The following is a 24277-nucleotide window of genomic DNA, read 5'->3' on the forward strand; positions in this document are numbered from 1 at the left end:
TTTCTCTCTCCCCTCCCAACAACCCAGGTGTAAAAGCTGTCATGTCTCCCCTATTTAAAGCAATCTCTCAACCATCTATGCTCCTGAGCTGCTCTTTCTGTCCCATTGGCCTGTGTGCAGTGCCTGAAGCACAGCAGATGCTCGGTAAATGTTTGGTGAACAAATGACTGAACCCTCCTTTTCTTCTTCATGATTAAACTTCTCCAGAGCACATACTTATAGTCTCTGCCTCTTACCATACCTTTCTGTCCCACTTCTGTAGCCTGTCCCCGACCTGTCTCCCCAAAATTACCCTCTCTGAGGTCAGAGACTTTCGAAGATCTTGCTCAGTCTTCATCACCTTTCTCCCCTCATCTCAGCAGCGTGGAATTCTATGAGGAAGGAAGAAGTTCTCTCCCTTCTCCTCTCGTGGCTGCATGTCAGCGTGTTTTTCCCTTCTCCCTCTACATTATTTAGTTATTTAGGAATCAAAAACCTCTTTTTTTTTTTCCTTTTGAATCAAGACTCTCTTTTTCCTCCCTTGTCTTCTGCCTCCTGAATGCAGCACATGCTTTTCCAACGTTCTCTTCTAGGCTTTGTTCTCTTTATGCCAGTGGCTTCAACAATGCTGTCTACAAAGCAATTCCCAAATTCACATGGTCAATCTCCACCTTATGTCTAAATGCCAGTTCCATAGTTCAGATATCTACTGAAACTCTCCATGTAGATTTCCAGTAAAATTAAAAATAATTAATTCTACATTTCCAAAACAGCTTATTACTTTACCCCTGAATCAAATGTATTTTCTTGATTCACTGTTTCTGCTGTCCTCCCACCATCCTCCCGTCAGTAAGTTTCAAACTGTTGGCATTGTCTTTGAGTCCTTCCTTGATTCAGCCACCTGGACCTTACTGTCCTGTGTGACACTGTCCTTTCCCTCATTCAGGCCCCGGTTATCTCCCTCCTGGTCTTTTACCCCTAGTCTTTCCCCATTTTCTCTACCCCTCACTCACTGAACACCCACCTCATACCACCCTGCTCCACCCTGCAGGCTAATGTGCCCTAGCCCTTGCTAAATCACTGCTCTGATCCCGGCACCAAAAGCACAGGCAGTCATGGACTCTGCACTGGCCACTCAATCAAGAGCATGGAGCTAATACTTTTTGAGCATTTTCCACGTGACAGGCCTGTGAGGTCGGACTTATTACCTCTGTTTTTATCAAAGAGGGAACTCAGACTCAGAGAAGTAAAGTGACATAAACATGTCACATCAAAAGTTGGTGAAAGCATTGGGATTTTAATACCACTTTCTGGCTTCATGCAGTTCAGGGCTAAAGTTTAAATCCTTTAGCCAGGTGTCTGGACCTGTGCCATGCGGCCCTCTGCTCCCTTGCGTGATTCTCAGCCTATGGCCAGTGAATTCTAAAACACTCCTGCTCTGGTTGGAAACCTGCTTTCCCATGGCCTCCCGTTGACCCCCTTCTCCGATCTTTGATTGTGCCGTTATTTGAGTCAGGCACCAAACCCACTCCTTCTCTCTGTCTAAGTCCAAAACTCAACACAAAGAACTTTTCTTCTTATTTCTTCTCTGTCCTTCCAAAACAATTTCTCCATCCTCTGAATCCTCACTGGACTTAAAGTCTAAGGTGGTTGTGAAGTGTGTCCCCCTGGCCCTCCAAACGGTTAGTTCCTCTTCTTAAGCATTTCCATAGCACCCCTTAACACCCCCTCCCCAAGTGTATTACTTTTATAATTAATTAATTGTTCAATGTCTGCCTCCTCCAACTAGAATGGAAGTCCCCTGAGGGCAGGGGCTGGTTTGTCTTGTTCAGAAGTTTCTACATGCATCTGCCTCAGTCCCTGTCACATAGTAGGTACGCAGTAAAATCCATTAAGCAAGTAACCTGATGCCTCGCGCTTCCTCTCACAGACTGGAGGGGACTTGTGGGAGAATGGCCACAGGTGTTTTATCCCTGTCTCCCCTGCAGCATCTCGCTCCGTCTGCATTGTGCTCAGAGTTAGGAACTCAGTAGGTTTGGGGGGAACGAACTACACGGAGGCCTTCACAGTGTTCCCTCGCCTTGGTATGAAGCGGAGTATAGGAGAGCTAACCCTCATTCTACTACAGTGACTTCCCCACCCTCCCCTGAGGGTTCAGCGTGTGTGTAGGGCTGCTTGAAGCCTCTCCAGTCTGTGCTTTCAGGCCCATGTAAGAGCTCCTGAAGGTCAGAAGTAGTCAGAACAGACGACCATCAGTGTCACTGTGTCACGAGCCCATTTTTTGGCATCTGGCTCAATCTGACCTTTTGTGTCTAATTCTCTTTCTGCTTGCCCCAGGATTTCTTTATCTTTACAATACTCTCACCACCTGCCCCTTTTTAACAGTTTAAGACTCTGGTCCTCTCCTTTGGCTTTCTTCTCTTCATTTAGTAGTTTCTAAGCATTGTCCTCTGTTCACAACAGCTCTGGATTTCTCTTCCCCACCCTCTAAAGCAGTGCCTTATTCTGCTGCCTGCAGCCTGCTGGGTTCTCTGTGGATGGTTTTTATGGGGAGTGTGGGCTGCGCTGTACTGAGCAGAGCTGCTGGAATCCCTGAGTTCCCCCATTTGCCTCTCCTGGCACTCTGCCAATCTCCTCTCAGGGCATCTTCCCCTGCTGCCCACAGTATTGTAGAGAGTTACTTAGGTGAAGACTGAGAGATGGACATAATGAAAAATATTATTAGTTGTCCTGAGAGAGTGTAATAAAGGGAGTTTTATGAGGTATGACAGCTTTCTAAAGTTAATGAGCCATTTGGCATTTCCTGAAACAGAGCCTGAGCTGGCCAGGGCTCATCCCCAGAAGGGCACACTCGAAATGGGTCTTCCCTTCCCTTCCCTTCCCTGTTTTTTTCCACTTGTGAAGCAGTGTGAGGTCAGCTTCCTTCAGAATGATAGCAACATTTGACTCCTTTTATAGTGAAGACTGTGATTCTAGTCCCCCACCCCTAGTATCCTATTTAGAACTTTATGATCCCACAGAAAGTCTTCACTGCGCTGCACAGAGTGGAAAGCACCAAAATAAAGAACAGAGCTGACTTTGAGAAGCCTGCTTTTTTAACATATCCTCAGGCAACAGTAGGAAGTAGGTCAAAAATACATGGGACAGAAGACGCTTTAATTGGAAACCTTCTTCTACTTAATATAAGGAGACAAGACACAATCCCCGTGTGGATTTCTAACCTGTACGTATGGCCTGGCCTATGTTCCAGTCAGGTGCCCTTTTCACATACTCAACACCACCGGCTGATTTGGGGGCCTCAGCATCCAGGGATCTTGACTGGAACCAACTGTGGACGATAATGCCCTGGGTAGGTCAGCGCTGGGGCCTTTAGATTTAGGGACTGCACCTCTTGGCCTTTCCCAGGTATGTTCCACCTTCCCTAGGTTTTCAGGGAGCGTGACCTGTGTGGCTGTAAGGGAACTAGAATGTAATACAATCCCTGTGACCAGTTGTAAACAAGAGTTATTCAAGTAGCTTCACCAAGTATCACGCTACCAGTAATTATCTTCTCACAAGCTGGTGTGAATCTCTGAGCAGCCATATAAGTAAACAATAGGGGAGTGGTGATAGCAGTTAACCTCTCTTGAACTCCTACTGTGTGGCAGGCAGGGCAAATACCTGGCATATCTAGTCAACCTCCTTCCCACAGCAGGCCTATGTAGGAGATACATGTATTCCAATTTTGCCAAGGAGGAAAGAGAAGCATTAAGAGATTAAAAAATGTGTCCAAGTCACACAGCTAGTAAGTGGCAAGGCTAGGATTTACACAAAAGCCAGTCTAACTCTAAAATGCTTTTTTTTACCCAACAATGAAGCCTATAAAGATAGTGGAAACACCAAATCCTGGTGTAATTCTGACTTACGGGGGACACCTAGACTTTAGAGGTTCTGGTATCTGATGGTACCACGTTTCCCCGAAAATAAGACCTAGCTGGACCATCAGCTCTAATGCATCTCTTGGAGCAAAAATTAATATAAGACTTGGTCTTATTTTACTATAACATAAGACTGGGTCTTTAATGTAATGTAATATAATATAATACAATAGAAAATAATACCGGGTCTTATATTAATTTTTGCTCCAAAAGATGCATTAGAGCTGATGGTCCAGCGAGGTCTGATTTTCCGGGAAATGTGAAAACTCTGTTAGCCTAAAGTTTGATGCAAACAATGCATGCTTTCTTCCCATCTCTCCTTCTCAATTTATAAAATGGGCATGTTCAAAAACCATATTCATCATATTTTAAAACAAACATTACTGTAGCTGCCACCCACTGCCACGACTTCCGTTGCTCCCTGGGCAGGCTGCTTGTTCCTGGGCAGGTAGGAAGTGCTTTGCGTCATCTAATTTTTTTTTTTTCCTGAAGACCCTACATATTGTAATAATGGGAAACATAATGACCACTGGCTAAAGATATTTGTTCAATCTAAATTTTGTTTTGCTTGCAGAGAACAGCAAATCTGTTCATTGGAAACTGGGAGCCGATAAGGAAGTCTGGGTCTGGGTGATGGGCGAACACCATCTAGACACACCCTACGATGTGCTCTGTAATGAAATTGCTGCTGAGAAGATCCAGCTAAAAGCGGAGCAGGAAACAGAAGAGCCCAGGTATGAGATCTGCAAAGCAGACAATGCAGAGTTGCCTCTGGCTCACAGTACCAGTGGGAGTGTGGGCTGCGATTTCAAGGTCACAAAAGTAACTTAGATCTCTCTGGAAAGTTCCTTTAGACTCTTGGTGATTCCCTTCCTTCCCGCATGCTATCAAATCAGCGGTTTCCTTTCCTCACGTGTCATTCCCATTTTGATCTGGATATGGTTTCCCCAGGGATCACAGGTTTCACTAGAACCATACTAGAGTAATGCAGGCTGATACACCTGAGCATCAGGAATATAAGCGAGAAACACAGTGACTCTTCAAGCTTCAGGCCTCCAAAGACGATGGCTTAGATGTGGGCGGCTGAGTAAGCAGGACCTATAGGTGCTTACACCATGCCGGGCACTGGGAATTCAAAGGTGAACAAGGAGCTTCCAGTCTAGGAGGAGAAACGGGCAGATACACCACTACCCGCAGCCAATACAGACTGTATAAGTGTTATAATCAAGTTGTAAACAGAGCACAAACTGAGCCCGTCATTCTGATGCACAGAAGAGGTGAAATCTGAATTGAACCTTGAAAGATAAGTAGAGGTTTCCAGCTGCAGAAGGTCAGGAAGGAAATTGCAGGTAGAGGGCGTAATTAAAACCCCTAGACTTGACTATGTATGGTTCTTTGGGTCATGATGAGTTCTTCTGAGCATTTGGGGTACGTACAGGAGAGTAATAGGAGATGGGGGCCATGCTCTCAAGTGCCTCGAAGGCCAGATTTATTAGAGTTTGGATCTCATTCTGTGGAAACTGAAGAAGTTTTTGAATAAGGAAGTGACATGAGCAACTGGAGATAGAGGAAGGTAAGTTGAGTGGTAGTAGTGAGGCAGATGATGGATCCCCTCAGCGGGGTCCCCAGGGTGGCCTCTGCGAAGCCTGCTATCCCTTGAGTGTTGACAGTCCTATCTGAGCTGGTGAAATGGAAACATACTCATGGACCTCACTTCAGTTCCCAAGGGCTGGTGATGCTGCCCACCAGCTCCTGTCACTGTAAAACTATAAATGGGCATACAGAGATAATGATTTGCTGCTAATCATAGGACGGCATTAGGCTCAAGCAGTTCAGCTTCTGAATCAGAAGTTGGGCAGACCGGGGTTCAAATCCTGGCTGTGCCACTCTGTGGCCTGAGATTATTTAATTATGTGTATACGACATATACATATACAATATATAACATGTAATTATTATATAACTACATGTAATATATAATAATTATATAATTATTTTGAGCCTCTTATCGTAAAGTGAGGATAACAATGCCTTCCTCATGGGATTGTTGTGAATATTAAATTAATGCCTTTAAAATACCTAGCAAAGGGCTTGGCATCTTAGAAGCACTCAGTAAAAGGTATCTATTACTGTTTTTCACATAATTTGAATGTAGACATCTGTTTTGGAAAAGCTATGTTGAAGAATGCTTTTGATAATTCTACATTTGTTTCTCTTCAGCAAAACTAAGTCCAAAGAATTCACCAATAGCTTAACAACAAAACCACGCTACTCTGATGCACGCGCACCAGATAGCTGCGAGTCTCAGAACGTCTGTAAGAAAGCAGCAGAAGAGGAGAAGTCAGGGCCCGGCTCTAGACCAGCACCACCCCTTAAAGAAGAGAAGATACCGGTGAGTCTTTCCTCTCTGTAAATATGCAGTTTTATCCCTGGGGCAGATAAAGACATTAGAGCCACAGAGGTGAATGGACCTGAGTATCAGAATTTTAAACTGGTGTGTCTGGGGAAAATCCCTCTCAAATTAAAGGACCTGCTGTTCATTTCATTTTGGGGGGTGGGGGATTTGGCTCACCTGCTACTTTCCAAAAAAGGTAAATAAAACAAAACAAAACAAAAAAACCTTTTTTAGGGGGACTGAAGGTGCGAAGAAAGAACTTTAGGAATAAAATTTTGCATTTGAAGACATTTTCAAGATTTATTTTTCTCTGTCATATGTCTTCTGTAACAGGAGTTTCCAGCTTTTTCTGTGAAGGGCCAGATAGTAAACACTTGAGACTCTGTGGGCCATACGGTCTCTTTCACAACTGTGCACAAGAGAATGAGCATGCTTGTTCCAGTAAAACTTTGCTCCCCGAGACAGGCGGAAGGCCGGGTCCGGTCTGCAGGCTGCCGTGTGCTGACCCCTGTCCTCTGCCGGCCCATTGGTGATCTAGGTTGTATTCAGTTGAGTCTCCCCTTTTGGTTGAGGACAAACATCAGTACCTCTTTGGCTTCTTAGATTCTGCCCGTGGCTGTGGGGACAACTATTTCCTCAACACAACAGGATTGTATACTCAGAACTGGTAGGAATTCTCTTATGTTTCAGGTGGTTTAAAAAGCTCAAACATAATTTGCTGCTCGGATTATAGTTTCGGAGAATAATAATACTATATGATGAAGTAACTTCTTCTGCCAGGAATTCTATTACACTGAGAATTAACAGAGGATTTGCAGTTGTTTGACTTCCGTTCAGGTCCCCAGTTCTATGACACTGGTTGTATGTCTTCTTGATATTTTTGAGGCTATCAGTGGGGGTACAGTGACCAGTCTTGCTTACTTCACGGGCTTATTACATGGCAAAGCACACGGCTGAGTGTGTCATCTAATCCTCACAATGATATTATGACCTAGGGCTATTTGTATTTGTACATTTTACAGGTGAGGAAACTGAGGTTAAGTATGGTTACTCCATTTGCCCAAGGTCTTATAGGTGATAAATGACTGAGCCAGGATTCAAACCTAGGCTTTAAAAAGGGCTATTAATATGAGGCTGAAAATATTTAGGGGTATAAAATTCTAAAATTTTGTTTACTGTCACGCTCAGCCCTGGGTACTTCCCTCACATCTGCATAGAAGCACCCAGGCTACTCAAGGTAGTAGTGCTAGATATGAATTTATTTTATACATAATAATAAAATACATGCAAATTGACTTGGAGTTTGCAAAGCTTTTTCTCACATAGTTATTTCATTTCACAATATTCCTATGAAGTAGACCATGCAAGTATTATTTCTTTTGTACAGATGAAGAAACTAACGCTCAAACAGATTAAATGATTTACCCCCAAATCACAGAAAGCCCTTGTTTTTGTATATCTACTTTAACTGCCACTCTCATCATAACCTTGATGTACTTAAAACAGAATTCATCACCTTCCCCAGATCTGCTCCTTTAGACAAAAACTCTGGTGAGAAACCAAGACTAGAGCTTTGGGAGTCATCCAGTATATGCTTCCAAAATGCAATTCAGGTTTGCACAGTAAAGATTCCCATGTGTCAACCATAATTTATTTTAACTATAACACCTAGAAGGATATTGTCATGTGTTTAAAATTTCATTGTCTACACAAGGCCTAAAATTTATTATAAAAAGAAAAATTATCAAGCAGTTTTTACTGAGTTTAGTGACCATGATACTTATCTGAATAATAATGGAAGGATTTAGAGAGCAATCAGTCTTCCAAAATTATAAACAATATTCAAGGAAAATCAGTCGTAGGTTCACTACATTAAAATGGTTTTGTTAGATTTGTAATAAATTTCCACATGACAGATCATCACCAGAAAATGTGCCCCAGTGAAATTCAACCTAAATCTTGATCAGCGCTGTAGAAGCTCTTTTGTCAGAGTCAGTTACTTAGAGGATGTAGTATTTCTAGTTAGTGATAACCCCTTATATTTATACTGAGGCATAACAGAAAGCTGGACTTCTGCATTTGTATCCGCCAGTGTCCCCCAGCAAAGTTTGGAGCAATAGTTTGTAATCAGTTGCTATAAATACTGAACCCTGTGTTCGTTCAAGTCAGGTTTTTCCCTCAATATAAATTACATATTTTCAAAGCTTTCTGGATTTCAGAATTGTTAATAAGGGATTGTGGATCTCTAGTAGCTTTTTTTTTTTTTTTAATTTATTGGGGTTACAATTGTTAGTAAAATTACATAGATTTCAGGTGTGCAATTCTGTATCACATCATCCATAAATCACACTGTGTGTTCACCACCCAGAGTCAGCTCCCCTTCCATCACCATGGTAAAATAATGACAGCAAGTATGGTAAAATGTAGCCAGAAGAAGTGGGTTTTCATTCTGACTCTGTCTCTGCAAGATTTCGTTTTCCTTGCCTATAAAATGAGAGCCTTTTAAGCAGCCTGTAGCCACAGAGCATAAGAGCAGTTACCACCCAGGCCTGCACCTATGGCAGATGTCAGTAACCGATCACAGCACTCCTCCCTCTCAGCCAGGGCTTGCCCTCCCACCCTGTCCACAGACTGCCTCAGGCAGCCATACTGAGTCCGAGAAGTTAGCTGTAGACATAGAAGCTGTTTGCTGAGATGATTCTTCATAAGTATCCTTCCAGCTCTGAACATTTGTGATGCTGAACAACACCCATGCTTACATGACCTGAAGTACAATATTTTCTCATATCTCTATGGTTGTTAGGTAGGGTTTCCATATTGTTTCAATGAGTAAGCCACACCATAGGTCTGAACTTTCCGTATTTAAGCAGAAGTTAGACAAGGGTCTGAAGTCCAAGCCCAGTAGTACAGAGCCAAGGTTAACCCAATCTCATTTCTGGAAATAAGGCACAAATTATGTCTTCCTCAGTCAATTGGCAGTCCTATCCTGAGCTTTTCACCACAGCCTGCCACCCCCAGACTCAAAACTGTATCTCTTGGCCCACCTGGGACATAGCTAATCTTCTCACATATTAAAAATTAGAGAGCTATACCCTTCCCTCCATGGAACCAGAACACTAAAAACCCCAATTTATAGGTTTGCATTAGATTATTTTATACCAGTGTAACAGTGATTTATTTTATATCATCATTAGCAGATGGCTTCAGCCAAGGAACCCTCTTCTAGAACAATGAATTTGCCCCAATTCTAAAAGGTGAAGAATTTCTGATTCCCCCTTAGAGCCACAAGAAACAAATCTGGGGGTTTTGAGAAGAGTTGTTTGATCCCTGATTTAGGGTTTAGAAAATCTGGGGTCCTATCTCAGAGCATCTTTCCACACACTCATAATAATCTTTACAAAATATTTTTTAAAGAATATATTTATGTTAAAATTTTCATTTTAACAAAAAGATAGTCAAAAGTAAGATTGCCCGATTAAGTACCAGATGCCTTGAAATCATACTACTGACACAGCAGGTGACCTCCAGTCTGGGAATGGAGGTTTCAGTCCTTAGAGCCAGCTCTGTGACTTGGGGCAGTATTCTGGAAGGAATTTGTTCCCTTTATATAATAGGGATTAAATTAGCAGCATTGTTTCTTTACAAAGGAAGCTGAGACAATTTATAAATGTGAGGATTCCTGCCCAATACCATTTCATGGAAGAAGCAAGACTTGTCCCCCGAATTCCTTCAATTATAAATGCTATTCTTATCATGAGCCCAGCCTTGGGGCCTTTCCAATTTTCACATGTAGAGTTGGAAGCAAAGGGAGGCTGGGTGGTTAGTGAAAGCTGAGAAGGAGGCTGAAATAATGTTAAGGTTAGAGCTGTGTGTGTGGTTTCTATTCTGAAAAGCTGTTGCCCTCTACAAAATACCTGCCCGGTCCTTATTTTTGACAATGGTGATAGCACTTGGGAAACTCAGACATGATGCTCTGCTTAATGTTTGGTGAGAGCGTTGTGGTTCTGAGCGGATCACAGTGAACACTCAGCGTTACTGGGTGCCTGTCACGGAACTGGAGGTGATGGTATGTGTTGGGATTTAGCTGTCACTCAGCCAGGTACTGAACATGCAGGTTGGGAAGCAGATGCCATTTCCAGGCAAAGACAAGTCTGATGGGGAGTTAATAGGAGCCAGACAAATGACAGGCGATGCACTCCCCCAGGGGGAGTGTGAGCAGACTCCCCCATTCCCAGGCGTTGGGATAAGAACTTGGAGTTCTAATCTGAATGGAGATCTTTAGTGACCCCCAGAGTGGACCGCCCTCTGAATGCAGCCAGGTTTCCCCTCGTTTTCTGCAAGAGAATTTGGGAGAGAACAGCAGTTTTCAGTGTGGTTGGGAGAATGGCAGAGAATGCGAATTCAAAGATAAGCCCCTTTGTGTTTCTCTGTTATATGTAATTTGTAGGCTGGGAACTCATTAATCAGAGGTTGCACTGCCCTTGCGCCAAAGGGGACCTTGAATAAAACTATATCTACTCACTTTTAGATTTTATCTCCAGAGAATTAGTCATTATTTTTACAGAAATGGCCTTCAGAGTGGACCACACTACAAAATGAGAGATTAAAAAAAAAAAAAAAAAAAAAAGAACACACACATCTAGGATTCAAAACATTCCAAAAAAATAAAAAAATAAAAAATAAATAAAAGACCTTGAAGCTAGCAGATTAAAACGCCTAGATCAAGATGCTTCCCCTTCATATCATCCTTAACCAAATGGAGTTAGAATTGAGACCTCTTGCCTCTCCATCTCGGCCATGTGCTCACAGACATACGCATATGTTACACAACACACACACACACACACTTCTCACACTGCTACAAGGCTTTGATACTAGCTCATAAATCTGTCATTTCACCAGAATAACTGATAACAAAAACTTGCCACTAAAATGTACATTTTGCTTGTAAACTTTACATTGAAACCATCGTGGTTTTCAGTTATATTTTTAAGTGTTATTCTAATTTATAGCATTATGTTCCCATTAGTAGATGGCAGTGAGGGAATAAAACCCATAAAATGAGTTTCACACACAATGAAAGACTTCCACTTAGGTTTTCCTTCTTCCCTATCCCTTCCAAACCAAAGTTAAGCTTCCTGTCTACTCAGAAACCAACAGTTCTCTAAAACTGGATTTTGGTTGTTTGCCTTTATAAAGGAGAGATTCAGAAACAAGATACAAAGATCAGACCACTTCTTTAAAGGAATAGAAAATAATATGCTGAATTGTTTTGTGTTTTTTTTTGTTTTGTTTTCTGACCCTTATTCATCTCCAGGTGTTCTTGCATAGCAACCAAAGTTTTGGGTTTTATGTGGTTTGGGCATTCTGTAAAGGATGACGAGCAGTATTTGAGCACAGTCCCTTAGGTGATTTAATCAGAAGTGAATACCAAAGCTTGACGAGTAGGCAGGGTGGAGAAGCCTGCACCCCACCCCAGAGTAGATGCTCTGCGTCTGGACTTGGGGAAGTCATCTTGGGGCTGCCTGGCTCTTGTCTGCAGACAGCCATATTTCCAATCCCTGAAAGGGAGTTGGGTTCACACTTACAATAATGAATCCCACTGTAAAGAGGATGGAATGTGTTCCTGAGATGCAAGTTAGAATTTGGAGGATTGAGTTAGATGTGAAGATAAAAGGGATAATCCCAAACCAATAATTGTTTCCCTTGTGTATACTCCCTTCTAGTATACATGCAGGAAGCATTTCAATATTATTTTTGTAAGAGGTAAAGCATTGGGTATACCAACTAAAAAAAAAAGTGAAGAATTAATTTTGGTTATTTTATTAATTCAAGGGTAGAACCATAATCAGAGAGTTACACAATTATCCAAGCAGTTCTATGTAACTGTAATAGAATTTCATGGTAGTTTGTAGAATAAAATTTTATATATGATAAATTCAGAAACTCTGGGCCTTAAAAGCCATTTAAGCTATTGTATTTTTAAAAATAGTATGTTACATGAAAAGCTTAATATAAAGTAAGGTACAAAAGAGGAAAACATTTCTAGTCCTGAGAGTTGTACGTTATGAAGTTAGTAACACAACTTTATTTTGTATGCTTGCTGATGATAATTGTAATAATTCACTTATCCAACTTACTAGAAGTAGTGCGCTGAGAAGAAAACTATGGAATCCTAAATTAGGAAATGTGGGGTCCTGTTGATCACTTAGAGTGAGTCATTTAACCTTTCTGGGCTCAGTTTCCTTATCTAAAAAAATGGAGGTTACAAGGTCCAAGATGGCAGAGTAGATAAACGCTGTGCTTGCTTCATCCCGTGAACACATCAAAATTACAACTAAATTATAGAACAATCAACCTAGAAAACCATCTGAAATCTAGCTAAACAGAAGTTTTATAATTAAGGGTATAAAGAAGCCACGTCGAGACATGTAGGAGAGGCGGAGAATGCGAAACGGGATGGTCCCACACCCATGTGTGATGGATGAAAATTGGGAGAGCTATCTTGGCCAAAGAGGTTCTCCAGGAAGGAGAGAGGGACCCCAACCCACGACACCAGGCTCCCAGCCCAGAGGACTGGTGTGGGGAAGAGAAGCTCCTACAACTGCTGGCTGTGAAAATCAGTGGGGATTCCAATCATCCGGGTGGGATGGAAGTCTGTGGAGAAATCCAGACATCCTTTTAAAGGGTGTTCACAGGAACTCACCCTGGGTTCCAGTGGAGGGACGGTGATTCTGGGGGTGTTGGAGATGTATGGGGAGATACTGAGTGTGTAACTTCGGGGTAAGGACTAGAGGGACAGTCTCCATTTTCCTTGTGTGGGTCCCTTCTCCTGTGCAGCTCGCAAGTGGGTACCATCTTTCCTGTGTTGAGCCCGCCCCCATGGGCCAAATCTGAATCTGGCCTGCTGAACTCCACTCCTCCACCCTGCTGACTCATTGAGACCCTGCCTCACCCAACTTGCATACGGCAGGAAACTTTATCGGTGGCTGAACCTTAAGGCAGCCACAGGTGGCAGGAGGACTTGGAGTGCCCTGGCCTTTTGGGGAGCTACCCCAGGCCCAGTACTGGTGGCAGCCATTCTCAGTTCGCAATGTGGCCTCTCCCACACACCTCCACGTACAGCACAGGCAGCAACCAACCATGGATAGCTTTGTAGCTCCTACCAAGTACCCCTCAACCAGTCAAAGGCAGTGGCTGACCTGGGCCTACACTGGAGCCCTCCCCAAGAGGCCCAGACCAACATACTTAGATGTTGGCTTCAGACCGCAGCAGAGTACCACCCAATTTCCCCCACAAGTGGCACACACAAAGGGTAGTCTCAACAGGCACCAGAGCCCAATGGGGCGAATCACATTCAGTGGGTAAGCCCCCCACACAGTAGCCCATAAGTTGTGAACATGGCCGAATCCCATAGCCAGTCAGCTTGAGAGTCAGTACCACCCACTGCCATGCCAACAGCAATGAAGGCTCAACTATAACAGGAAGGTACACACAACCCACCCAAGGGACACTCCTGGAGCACCTAGCACAGGTGTCCAGGGAGACTGTGCCACTGGGCCTCACAGGACACCTATGACATAAGGCCACCTGGCAAGACTGGGAGACATAGGGCCCTACCTGATGCATGGAAACAAACAGGCAGCCAAAATGAGGAAAAAAGAACTATGTCCTAAATGGAACAGAAGAAAACTCCAGAAAAAGAACCAAACAAAATGGAGGCAAGCAACTTACCAGATACTGAGTTCAAAACAGTGGTTATAAAGATGCTCAAGGAACTGAGTGAGAACTTCAATGAAGAGATAGCAAGCATTAAAAAAAAGGACATTGAAACCATAAAAAAAGAAACACTCAGAAGTAAAGAGTATAATAACTGAAATGAGGAATGCACTAAAAGGAATCACCAGCAGACTAGATGAAGCAGAAGTTCGAATCAACATTTTGGAAGACAAGGTAGTGAAAACACCCAATTGGAACAGCAAAAAGAATCCCCTCCAAAAAATGAGGTGAGTTAAAGAGACCTCTGGGACAACATCAAACATAACAACATTCACAGCATAAGGGTACCAGAAGGTGAAGAGAGAAAGCAAGGGATAGAGAATCTATTTGAAGAAATAATAACTGAAAACTTTCCTAACCTGGAGAAGGAAATAGACATACAAACCCAGGAAATGCAGAGAGTCTCAAAAAAGATGAACCCAAACAGACCCACACCAAGACACATTATAATTAAAATGGCAAAGGTTAAAGACAAAGACAGAATCCTAAAAGCAGCAAGAGAAAAGCTGTTAGTTAACCTACAAGGGAACTCCAATAAGACTGTCAGCTGATTTCTCAACAGTAACTTTGCAGGCCAGAAGGGATTGGCACAAAATATTCAAAGTGATGAAAAGCAAGGACCTACAATGAAGAAAGACTCCTCTACCCAGCAAGGCTATCATTTAAAATCTAAGAACAGATAAAGAGCTTCCCAGACAAGAAAAAGCTAAAGGAGTTCATCATCACCAAACCAGTATTACGAGGAATCTTAGAGGGACTTCTTTAAGATGGAGTGGAGGTGGAAATAAAAAGTATGAATAATAAAATGGCAGTAACTATGTATCTATCAACAATTGTTTTCAATGTAAGTGGATGAAATGCTCCAATCAAAAACATAGGGTAGATGAATGGATAAGAAAACAAAACCCTTACATATGCTCCCTATAAGAGACTCACTTTAGATTGAAAGACACAAACAGACTGAAAGTAAAGGGATGGGAAAAGGAGATGGAAAAAAAAAAAGCTGGGGTAGAAATACTAACACCAGGCACAATAGACTTTAAAACAAGAGACAAAGAAGGACCAAGTAATCCCACTTCATAGTATTTATTCGAAGAAACCAAAACATGCTACTTCAAGGGGACATGTGAATCCATGTATTCATTGCTGTATTGTTTACATTGGCCAAGATGTGGAGGCAGCCTGGGTGTCCATCAATGGATAAATAGATAAGGAGGATGTGGTACCTACATGAAATGGAATATCGCTTGGCCAGGGAAGGGAGTGGGTTCTTGCCATCTGCAGCAGCATGGATGGACCTGGAGGGAATTGTGCTGAGTGGAGAATGTCAGACAGTGAAAGACAGATGCAATGTGATTTCACTTATATGTGGAATCTAAAGAACAAAATAAACAAAACAAAAACAGGCTTATAGATACAGAGAACATTTTGATGGTTGCCAGGTGGGAGAGGGCTTAGGGTGGTGGGTGAAAAGGGGGAAGGGATTAAGAAGTACAAATTGGTTGTTACAAAGTAGTTATGTGATGTAGGGTATAGCATAAGGATTATAGTCAATAATATTGTAATAACTGTGTATTGTGTCAAATGGGCACTAGATTTATCAGGGTGATAGATGAGAGGGGTTTGGGGACAGGGTGAAAAAGGTGAAGAGATTAAGAAGTAGAAATTGGTAGTTACAAAACAGTCGTGGGGATGTAAAGTAAAGCATAGGGAATATAATCAATAATATGGTAATAGCTATGTATAGTACCAGGTGGGTACTAGACTAGTCAGGGGGACCACTTGTTAAATTATACAAATATCTAACCACTATGCTGTACCCCTGAAATGATTATAAAATAATACTGAATGTTAACTTTAATTGAAAAATTGAAAAAGGGGGGGAGGGGAATAAGAGGTCCAAATTTCTAGATATAAAACAAATAAGTCACGGGGATGTAATGTACAGCATAGGGAATATAGTCAATAATATTATGATAATGTAGTATGGTGTGAGATGGTTGCTGGACTTATCATGGTGATCACTTCTTTAGGTATATAAATGTTGAATAACTATTGTGTACACCTGAAATTAATATAATATTGTATGCTAACTATAGTTTTAATAAAAATCTTTAAGCAATGGAGGTTGCAGTAGCTATATATCCACTGGGTTGAATGTCAGAATCTAAATAATATGCATAAAATACTATGCAAAGTATTATGTATGACATAAATATTATTTTCTACCATTATTTATCGTTAGGTTCTTGTTTTCCATTGTGTCAAGCCTTTCCAAATCAATCATGTTTTTAAGACTCTTTATCTATTCTCTTAACAATCTTTTATTACTACTTTATACTAATATACCTTATATTTAATCATTACTTTATTCCCTCTGTTCATCTTTTTTTTTTCTATGGGTTATGTGTCAGGTATCTCTCTGTTGAGAATGTAAGAGCAGCCTTTGAAACTCTTCAAAGATGAATTTCAAGGCATTCATCTGAAATGCCTTGTCCTAATAGCCCTTACCAGTTCTGCATTATGGCATTTTCTGGGGATGTTACTACCCAGTTCTGCTGTTTGCACATTGCTTTGAGGGGCTGTTGGAAGAAGGTGTGATGAAAGTGGACAGATGTTTATCTAATATGGCAGTTCTATGCTTTAATATGCTCAGAATAAACTCAGACACTAAAGACAATGTATTATTTAAAGTTGTGCCTTAAAATTACACATCATATTCGAGTGGGCCATACTTTTAAGTCAGGATATCCAGTAGTCCCTATGCATAGATTTTGCTACAAACATTATTAGAGAAACAGGGAAAGGATTCCCAAAGGTATCTGTTGTCCTAATTCATGTTTCAGTAAAATCATTCCACAGGGACTGTGTACTGTATTTTCAACAGTAAAATTGATTGTCCCATTTTTCATTTTATTAGTCTAGTTGGCCTTAGGAAAATATCTCCACTCTGTCTCTATTTTTATTCTTTGCAGCTTTTATCAAAGCATAGTTCCATTATTCTGACTCTCCCATTGTTTTATAAAGAAAAAGCTAAATCCCAGTATATTGAAAACCTGAATATTATAGCCATCATTGGGAAAATCCCCTTTTATTTACAAGGGCTGCAAGTAGAAAGACCTGATTATTCCAGTAACCTGGTTAGCAAAATGGGTGAGTTATAGGCCATCTATTTTCAGAGAATTGAATTCAGTCTACCTTGCTTAATATTAAAACTAGACTGAATATGTTTTAATTGAAGAGAAGTGCTACATGAATTTATAATATGTTCATTCATTCACCAAATATTTATTGAGGTTTTACTAAATGCCAATCCCTCTTGTGTTTGCTGAGACTCCAGATATCAGTGAATTAAGCAGACATGGTCTTTGCCCTCAGGGAGGTTATTATTCTATCAGTCTATTAAGGAACACTATGGATTTAAGAGGTGTAAGAACAGGATGAGTAAATACATAACCTAGTAGTTTGTTTTCAAAAGTAAACTCTTGATTTTAGTTCATTAATTCATGATTTTCATCTTCACCATAAAAATTGAGTGCTAAAAATGTTTCGTTTATTGGAACTTTCTGGTTTACTTGGAATTAAAGTTGCTTGGCATTTGTTTGATTGCATAGCCCTACTTTTAAACAGAGTGAATATTAACTTAGATGCCAGAATAAACTGTTTTTCAAACTAGTTTTAAAAATGTAATAGAATACTTCTCGTATGACACCGACTCTCTGGGAGAAATATAATTTGTAACCATGTAATATCAATGTTGCTAGCAGCATCTTTTGATAACCCAATTGCTTATGTAGATTTGAATTGCCATGCTTCTAAGTGTAGTGGTAATTTTTTAAAAATATATGTATGTACAGAGGGTGCCAAAAAATGTATACACATTTTAAGAGAGGAAAATATTGTATTAAGATTGTAATACTCAATCTATACCGATAACAAAAGATGAATACAAGTCATGTTTGACTTCTGCAATTACAAATGGTTACCATCAGTGTAATTTTAATAGTTTTCTCCTTTCTTAAAATATGTATACATTTTTTGGCACCCTCTGTGAGTGTGTGTGTGTGTGTGTGTGCATATGTATACATGTATGTGTATATATATGTATATATGTGTATATGTATATGTACAAACACGCTCACACACATATACATACTATCCTTCGGTCAACGTCGGGTGGGCTCCACTCCCAGATGGAGCTGGGTGTGCGCTGATTAGAGAGGACTTGGTGTCCACAGGAAGCCCACTAAGTTTCTGATGTCATTGGCTTTCAATTTTTCCTTTTATTTTTTGGATCTTTTGCATAAATATTAGATGGCAGTTTTTATTTTATGTTTTTTACTAAGTTTGGGGATAACATTGGTTAATAACATTATATACGTTTCAGGTGTACAACTTTATAATGTATCTGTATACGCTATTGTGTGCTCACCACCCCACAAGCTTAGTCTCCTTTTGTCGTCATGTATTTGATCTCCTTACCCCTCTTCACTCCCCGCCCCACCTCCTTCCCCTCCAGTAACCACCATTCTGTTGTCTGTATCTGTGAATTTGGTTTTTTTTATTTGTTTTGTTTGTTCATTTGTTGCTTTTTGTTTTATATCTCTCGCACATGAATAAAATCATATGGTTCTTGTCCTTTTCCTGCTGACTTATTTCACTTATAATAATACTCAAGATCCATCATGTTGTCACAAATGGCAACATTTCATCTTTTTTATGGCTGAGTAATATTCCATTGTGTATATAGTATGTACCACATCTTCTTTATCCAGTCCTCCATCCAAGGACACTTAGGTTGCTTCCATGTCTTGGCTATTGTGAATAATGCCTATGTTCATTGTAGCATTAGTCACAGTTTTTATTTTTAAATAAAGCAAATATGAAGCAGATAAGATTGCTTTAACTCTGCCCATAGAGTTTCAACAGCTGCAGAAGTCTCTGTAATATAGCAGATGGGAGGTGACTGCACTGGCTTGCATGCATGAGAGCAGAACTGTGTTCTCTTTGGGACACCTCACAGAAAGAGCAAGCTATAGGCACGGAGAAGACATGGCTTTCAGTGTCTGCTTTCCTATTAACAGATCACCTTACTTCTTTGGTAAAGTGACAGTACCTGCTTTGACTCCTTTATGGGGTTGATATGAATGTCAAATGACATATTAGACTTGAAAGTGCTTTGTAAGCAAAAATTATGAAGGTAGATAGGCAGTTTCCATCCATTTCTTGTGTTACAGATAGGAATAACTAAAGATCCCTGGAACACAGCATCATATGGATGCTTCAGAGAGGGCATGGTACCCTCTCCAAGAAGCCTCTTCATCCTCACTGCCCAGTGTGGCCACAGTATTCCTGAGGTTGTCCCCCTCTGGTATTGGTGTCATAGATGATCACTTTTGAGCCACTAATCTGACTGTGTTTAATAAGGAAATCTCTTGTAGATCACACTATTTTCAGCCTGTTTATGACATTGCTCTTGGTGTACTTCATGGATTTGTAGAACGTGTACATGCACCTGAATGAACCTGTTCTACACAAGTCTTAATTTAGTTTGTCATGTTATTTTAACACTTTGAAATAATGGCAAATTTTGGTTCATTTTGAAAGTATTTTTTAAAATGTGATTCCTTGTATGTGTGAATTGTTTTAGAATTTACAATATGTTATAGACATATAGAAGTACTTGAAGAGAAGTATTAATTTTGGGGCTGGTTGTGAAACTAATCAAGTACCTACGCTAAAACTCTTATACTCAAGAACCAACTCTGAGTGTTGGTAACTGAAAACAAAGCCTAAAACTTCAGGGAAAGATGTCAACTCTGACTGGCACCAGTAGATGGGGCTAAAGGTTACAGTGGTCCCTCAGGCCCTGCCATCACATCCTTTTCATCATCCGGTTCCTGTGTCTGTGCTTAGTGTTGGGTTACTTTAAGAATATTATTAACCCATCATATCTGATAGGTGCAAAAACAATGAGTATATTGAAAGTGCTAGTATGAAAAGGAATACGGCAATGGTGGAAAAATTAAGATTCAAAAAACCAAGTGGTGAGGAGACAATGTTGTATATGTATATAGATGAATGGTCGAGTTGAAAGAATAATTCTAAGAATAACTCATACAACATGGTGAAAGTTTTGTACCCATGCAGATGACAGTAATAGGCAAATGATAGGGGAAGAAATGTTTGACAAAGTAGACAACACTTTGGAAAACATGGGTTAGAAGAGCAGTGTCAGATGCCTATTAGCCTGGTTCAGGAAGCAACTAACAGTTTGTTCAGGAGTGTAAAGGCTGAGCATGGTGGAGGTTCTGCTGACAAAACCTTGGTCCAAAGCTCTGCTAGTTGCACAGGTCCAGGTCCTTCTGAAACAAACAAGTGGAGAGGCTGGGAGTGCAGCTAGCATGGTTGGAGCCTTATCTCCTGTACTTGAGGAGGTTACCTGCCTCGAATTTTCAACGTAGAAGAAACTGATGCCCTATAGATCTTACATCAATGAGGAAAGGGAGAGTGAGCTTGTTTTGAAAGCTCACATCCCTTATAGTGGAAATGCATTCAGAGACTGCAAGCCCAATCCTTTCAAAGTCATCTTGGATTTCTGAACAGACGAACTTACACCAAACCTGTTAGAACAGTTCTAACTTGTTCATAAATAGAGGAACTGGTTACTGTACTGTTCTATTTTAGATGCATAGCAGCTATATATCTTTTTATAATATTAAAATAAGGAAAAAAACGAGACAAAATATGGTAAGTAGCAAATGTGAAACCTACAGGATTCATGACTTTGCCAAGTAATAAGCATAAGAAATCTTTGACCTGCAATTCATTTTCTTTTCATTATTACAAAATTGACTTAATAGAAAAAGCATAAACTCTGGTTCAAGCAGATGTATGAGGCAAGTAAGCTATACAACTCCTCTGAGATTCACTTTCTTCATCTGAAAGTTGGACATTATGTTGACCATCCATCAGAGATGTTGTCAGGAATAAAAATAATACTGTCACTAGCACAGTGCCTGGTCATAGCAGGCCATCAGTGGAATTAGCGTTAATAGCACTCCCTGTGATTAGTGAAAATATCTCAGCAGAGAGCTTGATACCCACAGCAACTGTTGTGACCAGTTTTATCAGCTAAGATAATCTCAACTTTTGCAACAAATAGACCACGATGGCAATGGTTAAAACACAAGAGAAGTTCATCTTTCTCCCTTATAACATCCAGGATGAGTGTTCTGGTTCAGGAGGGCTCAGGTCCACACAGCCATGCAAGGATTCAGGCTTTTGGTGGCTCTGCTGTCTCTAGTAGTAGCGTGAGTGCTATCATGATTCCACGCCAAAGGAAGGGGAAGTGGCCCGGAGGCATGTGTGAACGAGGTTTCAACGGGGTAGAAGTGGCAAATACCTGTTATCACCTGCATTATATTGGACATAACTTATTCATATAGGCACACCTAACTGCTTGGGCAGCTGGGAAATGCAGTTCACATGCGCAGCCACTGTGAAAAAGGGGGGGGGGGCAAAATTGAAGTAGCCATACTGGTTTATTACATAGCACAGTCATGATCCAAAAGCCCCTCTGTGCTCCATGCTGAATCTTGGTACCAACCTTTTGCTGAAAATTTATAGACAATTTCTGATCTATGCCATAATTCAGGAATGAGTCCTTAGGCACAAGGCATAAAATCATGGTAATGTGGAGTGGGTGGTTATATCAGGCTATACAGGGCATGTGTCTGCCCATGCTGGGACTTGGGCCAGACTCTGCACTCAAGCTAGGGACAGGGTGACAGGGGCCTGTGTAACTGACCTGGTTTTAAGAGGTACCTGGTGTGAAATGCCAGCTCTGTCACAGTGCCAGAAGGGTTGGCATGTGGCAGGCAGGAATGACACCAGGGAATCCAGGCAGTGGATCTGGGAACCCCACTGACAGGAATTGCCTCTTGGGAAATCCATCTAGAGTAGCAGAAATCCAGATACTGGGCTGGATAACGGGGTCAGAGGAAGGAGAGGGGAGCAATATGATCAGGCAGGGAAAGTGGGCAGGGTGCCCAGGCACCAAACCGGTATTCCAGGCGTGCCTCCAGTCCTAGATGGGGAGCAAGGCTAATGCAGTTAAATGGCAGGGACTACGCGTTTCTCTTGTCTCACCTGAAACGGGATGGGTGGAGCGAATACCGTGTTTCCCCGAAAATAAGTTCTAGCTGGACAATCAGCTTTAATGCATCTTTTGGAACAAAACTTAATATAAGACCCCGTCTTATTTTACTATAAGACGGGGTCTTATGTACTATAAGACCAGGTATAATATAATATAATACTGGTATAATATAATATAATACTGGGTATAATATAATACCAGGTCTTATATTAATTTTTGCCCCAACAGACGCATTAGAGCTGATTGTCCTGCTAAGTCTTATTTTCGGAGAAACATGGTATTAAGAGAGGAAGAAGAGAATTTAGATTAAGGAGTAATATTAACATCTAGAAGTTATCCCAGGGGCCCTGGGACGTGCTGGGAGCAAGACGCCCAAACCCACTTGTCATGAGCAAGCCACCAGCTCCTGGCTCTTGGGCAGTAATTCATTTCTAAGCCTCACTGAGGGGAGGCTGAGGCTTCACATCCCTGTTTCCTCACTAAGGATCGGCTCAGGAACTCAGTTGCTGGTGGGAAACTTCGATGGACCCAGTTGTGAGGGTGGCGGCAGCATTAGACGATGTTGAAAGGAGGGAAGCATTAACACATTATTTTCTGAAATTTCATTGCAGCTCTAAATGGTATAAAATGTGTTTCATTTAATTTTTAGTCATCCTCCAGTTCCTCAAGAAATATTCAACAAATGCTGGCAGATTCTATCAATCGTATGAAGTCGTATGGATTCCACCAGGTAAAAGATTTACATTCTGTCTTCGGGGGGCTAAATGCATAGTCATTCCCACTGATGTTTCACAAATTGGTATATTAATCTCATGCAGAAATGAAATTAAGCAGCACAACGTGAATCTATTTTTAAAAGCTTGTGGACATAGCTATTCATCTTTGCCTGTTTATCTGGAGTTGAAAAAGTCTTGAGTATCATGAAAAGAACAGATGCCAAGACATGTCTGCTAGACTCCTTACCGAAGATCTAAAGCAGAGATGATATCCTGGGTGGCTGCAAATACTGAGGGCAGACTGATTTCAGAGAGTGATAAAGGAAGCACTAAACTTGGCGGAAATAGTGATTTCAGACTAAGTTGTTTATGTGTCCATTTTTTCTGTGAGCCTGTCCCTTTACAATGGGCAGCGTCTTGTGTCACCCACGTCCACTGTGCCAGAGCTCCTCCGGGCACTCAGATCTCTCTCTCGTCCATCCAGACGTGAGATTCTTTCTACAGGCCAAGCCCACTTCCTCCATCGTGCTCGATTGTCATTGCATCATCCATTGCTCACAGTCAATGAGGCATAGTCTGGCACTTGGAAACAGTAATAGGATTTGACCTGCAGAGCGCTGAAAAGTATGAGGCTGTAAAGAGAGGTTCTGAGTGACCAGAGGCTTGAGATGGGGGCTGAGGTGGAGGCTGGCCTCGAGGCCTGCGGTTCTGTGGACAGTGCAGTCGATTCCCTGATTTATCTGTAGGGACACACATGGACTGGGATAACTCACATGTCTGACACTTCAAAAAATCATGATGAAGTTGTGGAGCGGTAGTCTTGAATACTGCTAGTGTAATACCTACATACCTCTTTCTAAAACAGCAGCAATAGAGTATCTAAAGGAAATTTTCAATAATGCTGCCTGGAGTACATTATGTCATTTTAAATGAAGACAGGTAAGAAAGACAAAGGATCTGTGTGTTCATTCAACCAACGTGCACTGAGTTTCTCCCATGTGCTAGGCACTATTATGGACACTGGAGACACAGTGAACAAAACAGGTAAAAGCCCTGCCCTCAGGAAGCTTGTATTCCAATTAAGGGAGACAGATAATAAACAGTTCTATGAAGTCAGGTGGTCATAATTGCTATGGAAGAAAACAATTCAGGATAAGGGAGCTGAGGAATGCTAGAAGGGTGGGAATTGGTGCCTTAGAGCGGTGGTCAGAGAAGGCTGATCTCAGACGATGATATTGGAGTAGAGACCTGAAGGAACGAAAAGGGAGCTATGTGGATGGCGTTCGGCAGGGGAGGAGGAGGAAGTATTCTCCTGGCAGAGGGAATGGCA

The 24277-nt window shown here is 41.3% G+C and overlaps 1 protein-coding gene across 2 annotated transcripts in view; it reads left to right on the forward strand.

Moving 5' to 3' along the window:
• The window catches only part of SH2D4A (SH2 domain containing 4A), a 58240-nt gene that overhangs the window by 12125 nt on the left and 21838 nt on the right, over positions 1 to 24277 (forward strand). For both annotated transcript variants that reach the window (XM_033103747.1, XM_033103748.1), the window contains 3 exons: positions 4471 to 4630; positions 6117 to 6288; positions 22881 to 22961. In XM_033103747.1, coding sequence (XP_032959638.1) covers positions 4471 to 4630; positions 6117 to 6288; positions 22881 to 22961 — 413 coding nt within the window. The remainder of the gene's footprint in view (positions 1 to 4470; positions 4631 to 6116; positions 6289 to 22880; positions 22962 to 24277) is intronic.

Source organism: Rhinolophus ferrumequinum, chromosome 4 (genome assembly GCF_004115265.2).
Source record: "Rhinolophus ferrumequinum isolate MPI-CBG mRhiFer1 chromosome 4, mRhiFer1_v1.p, whole genome shotgun sequence".
Taxonomy (NCBI): domain Eukaryota; kingdom Metazoa; phylum Chordata; class Mammalia; order Chiroptera; family Rhinolophidae; genus Rhinolophus; species Rhinolophus ferrumequinum.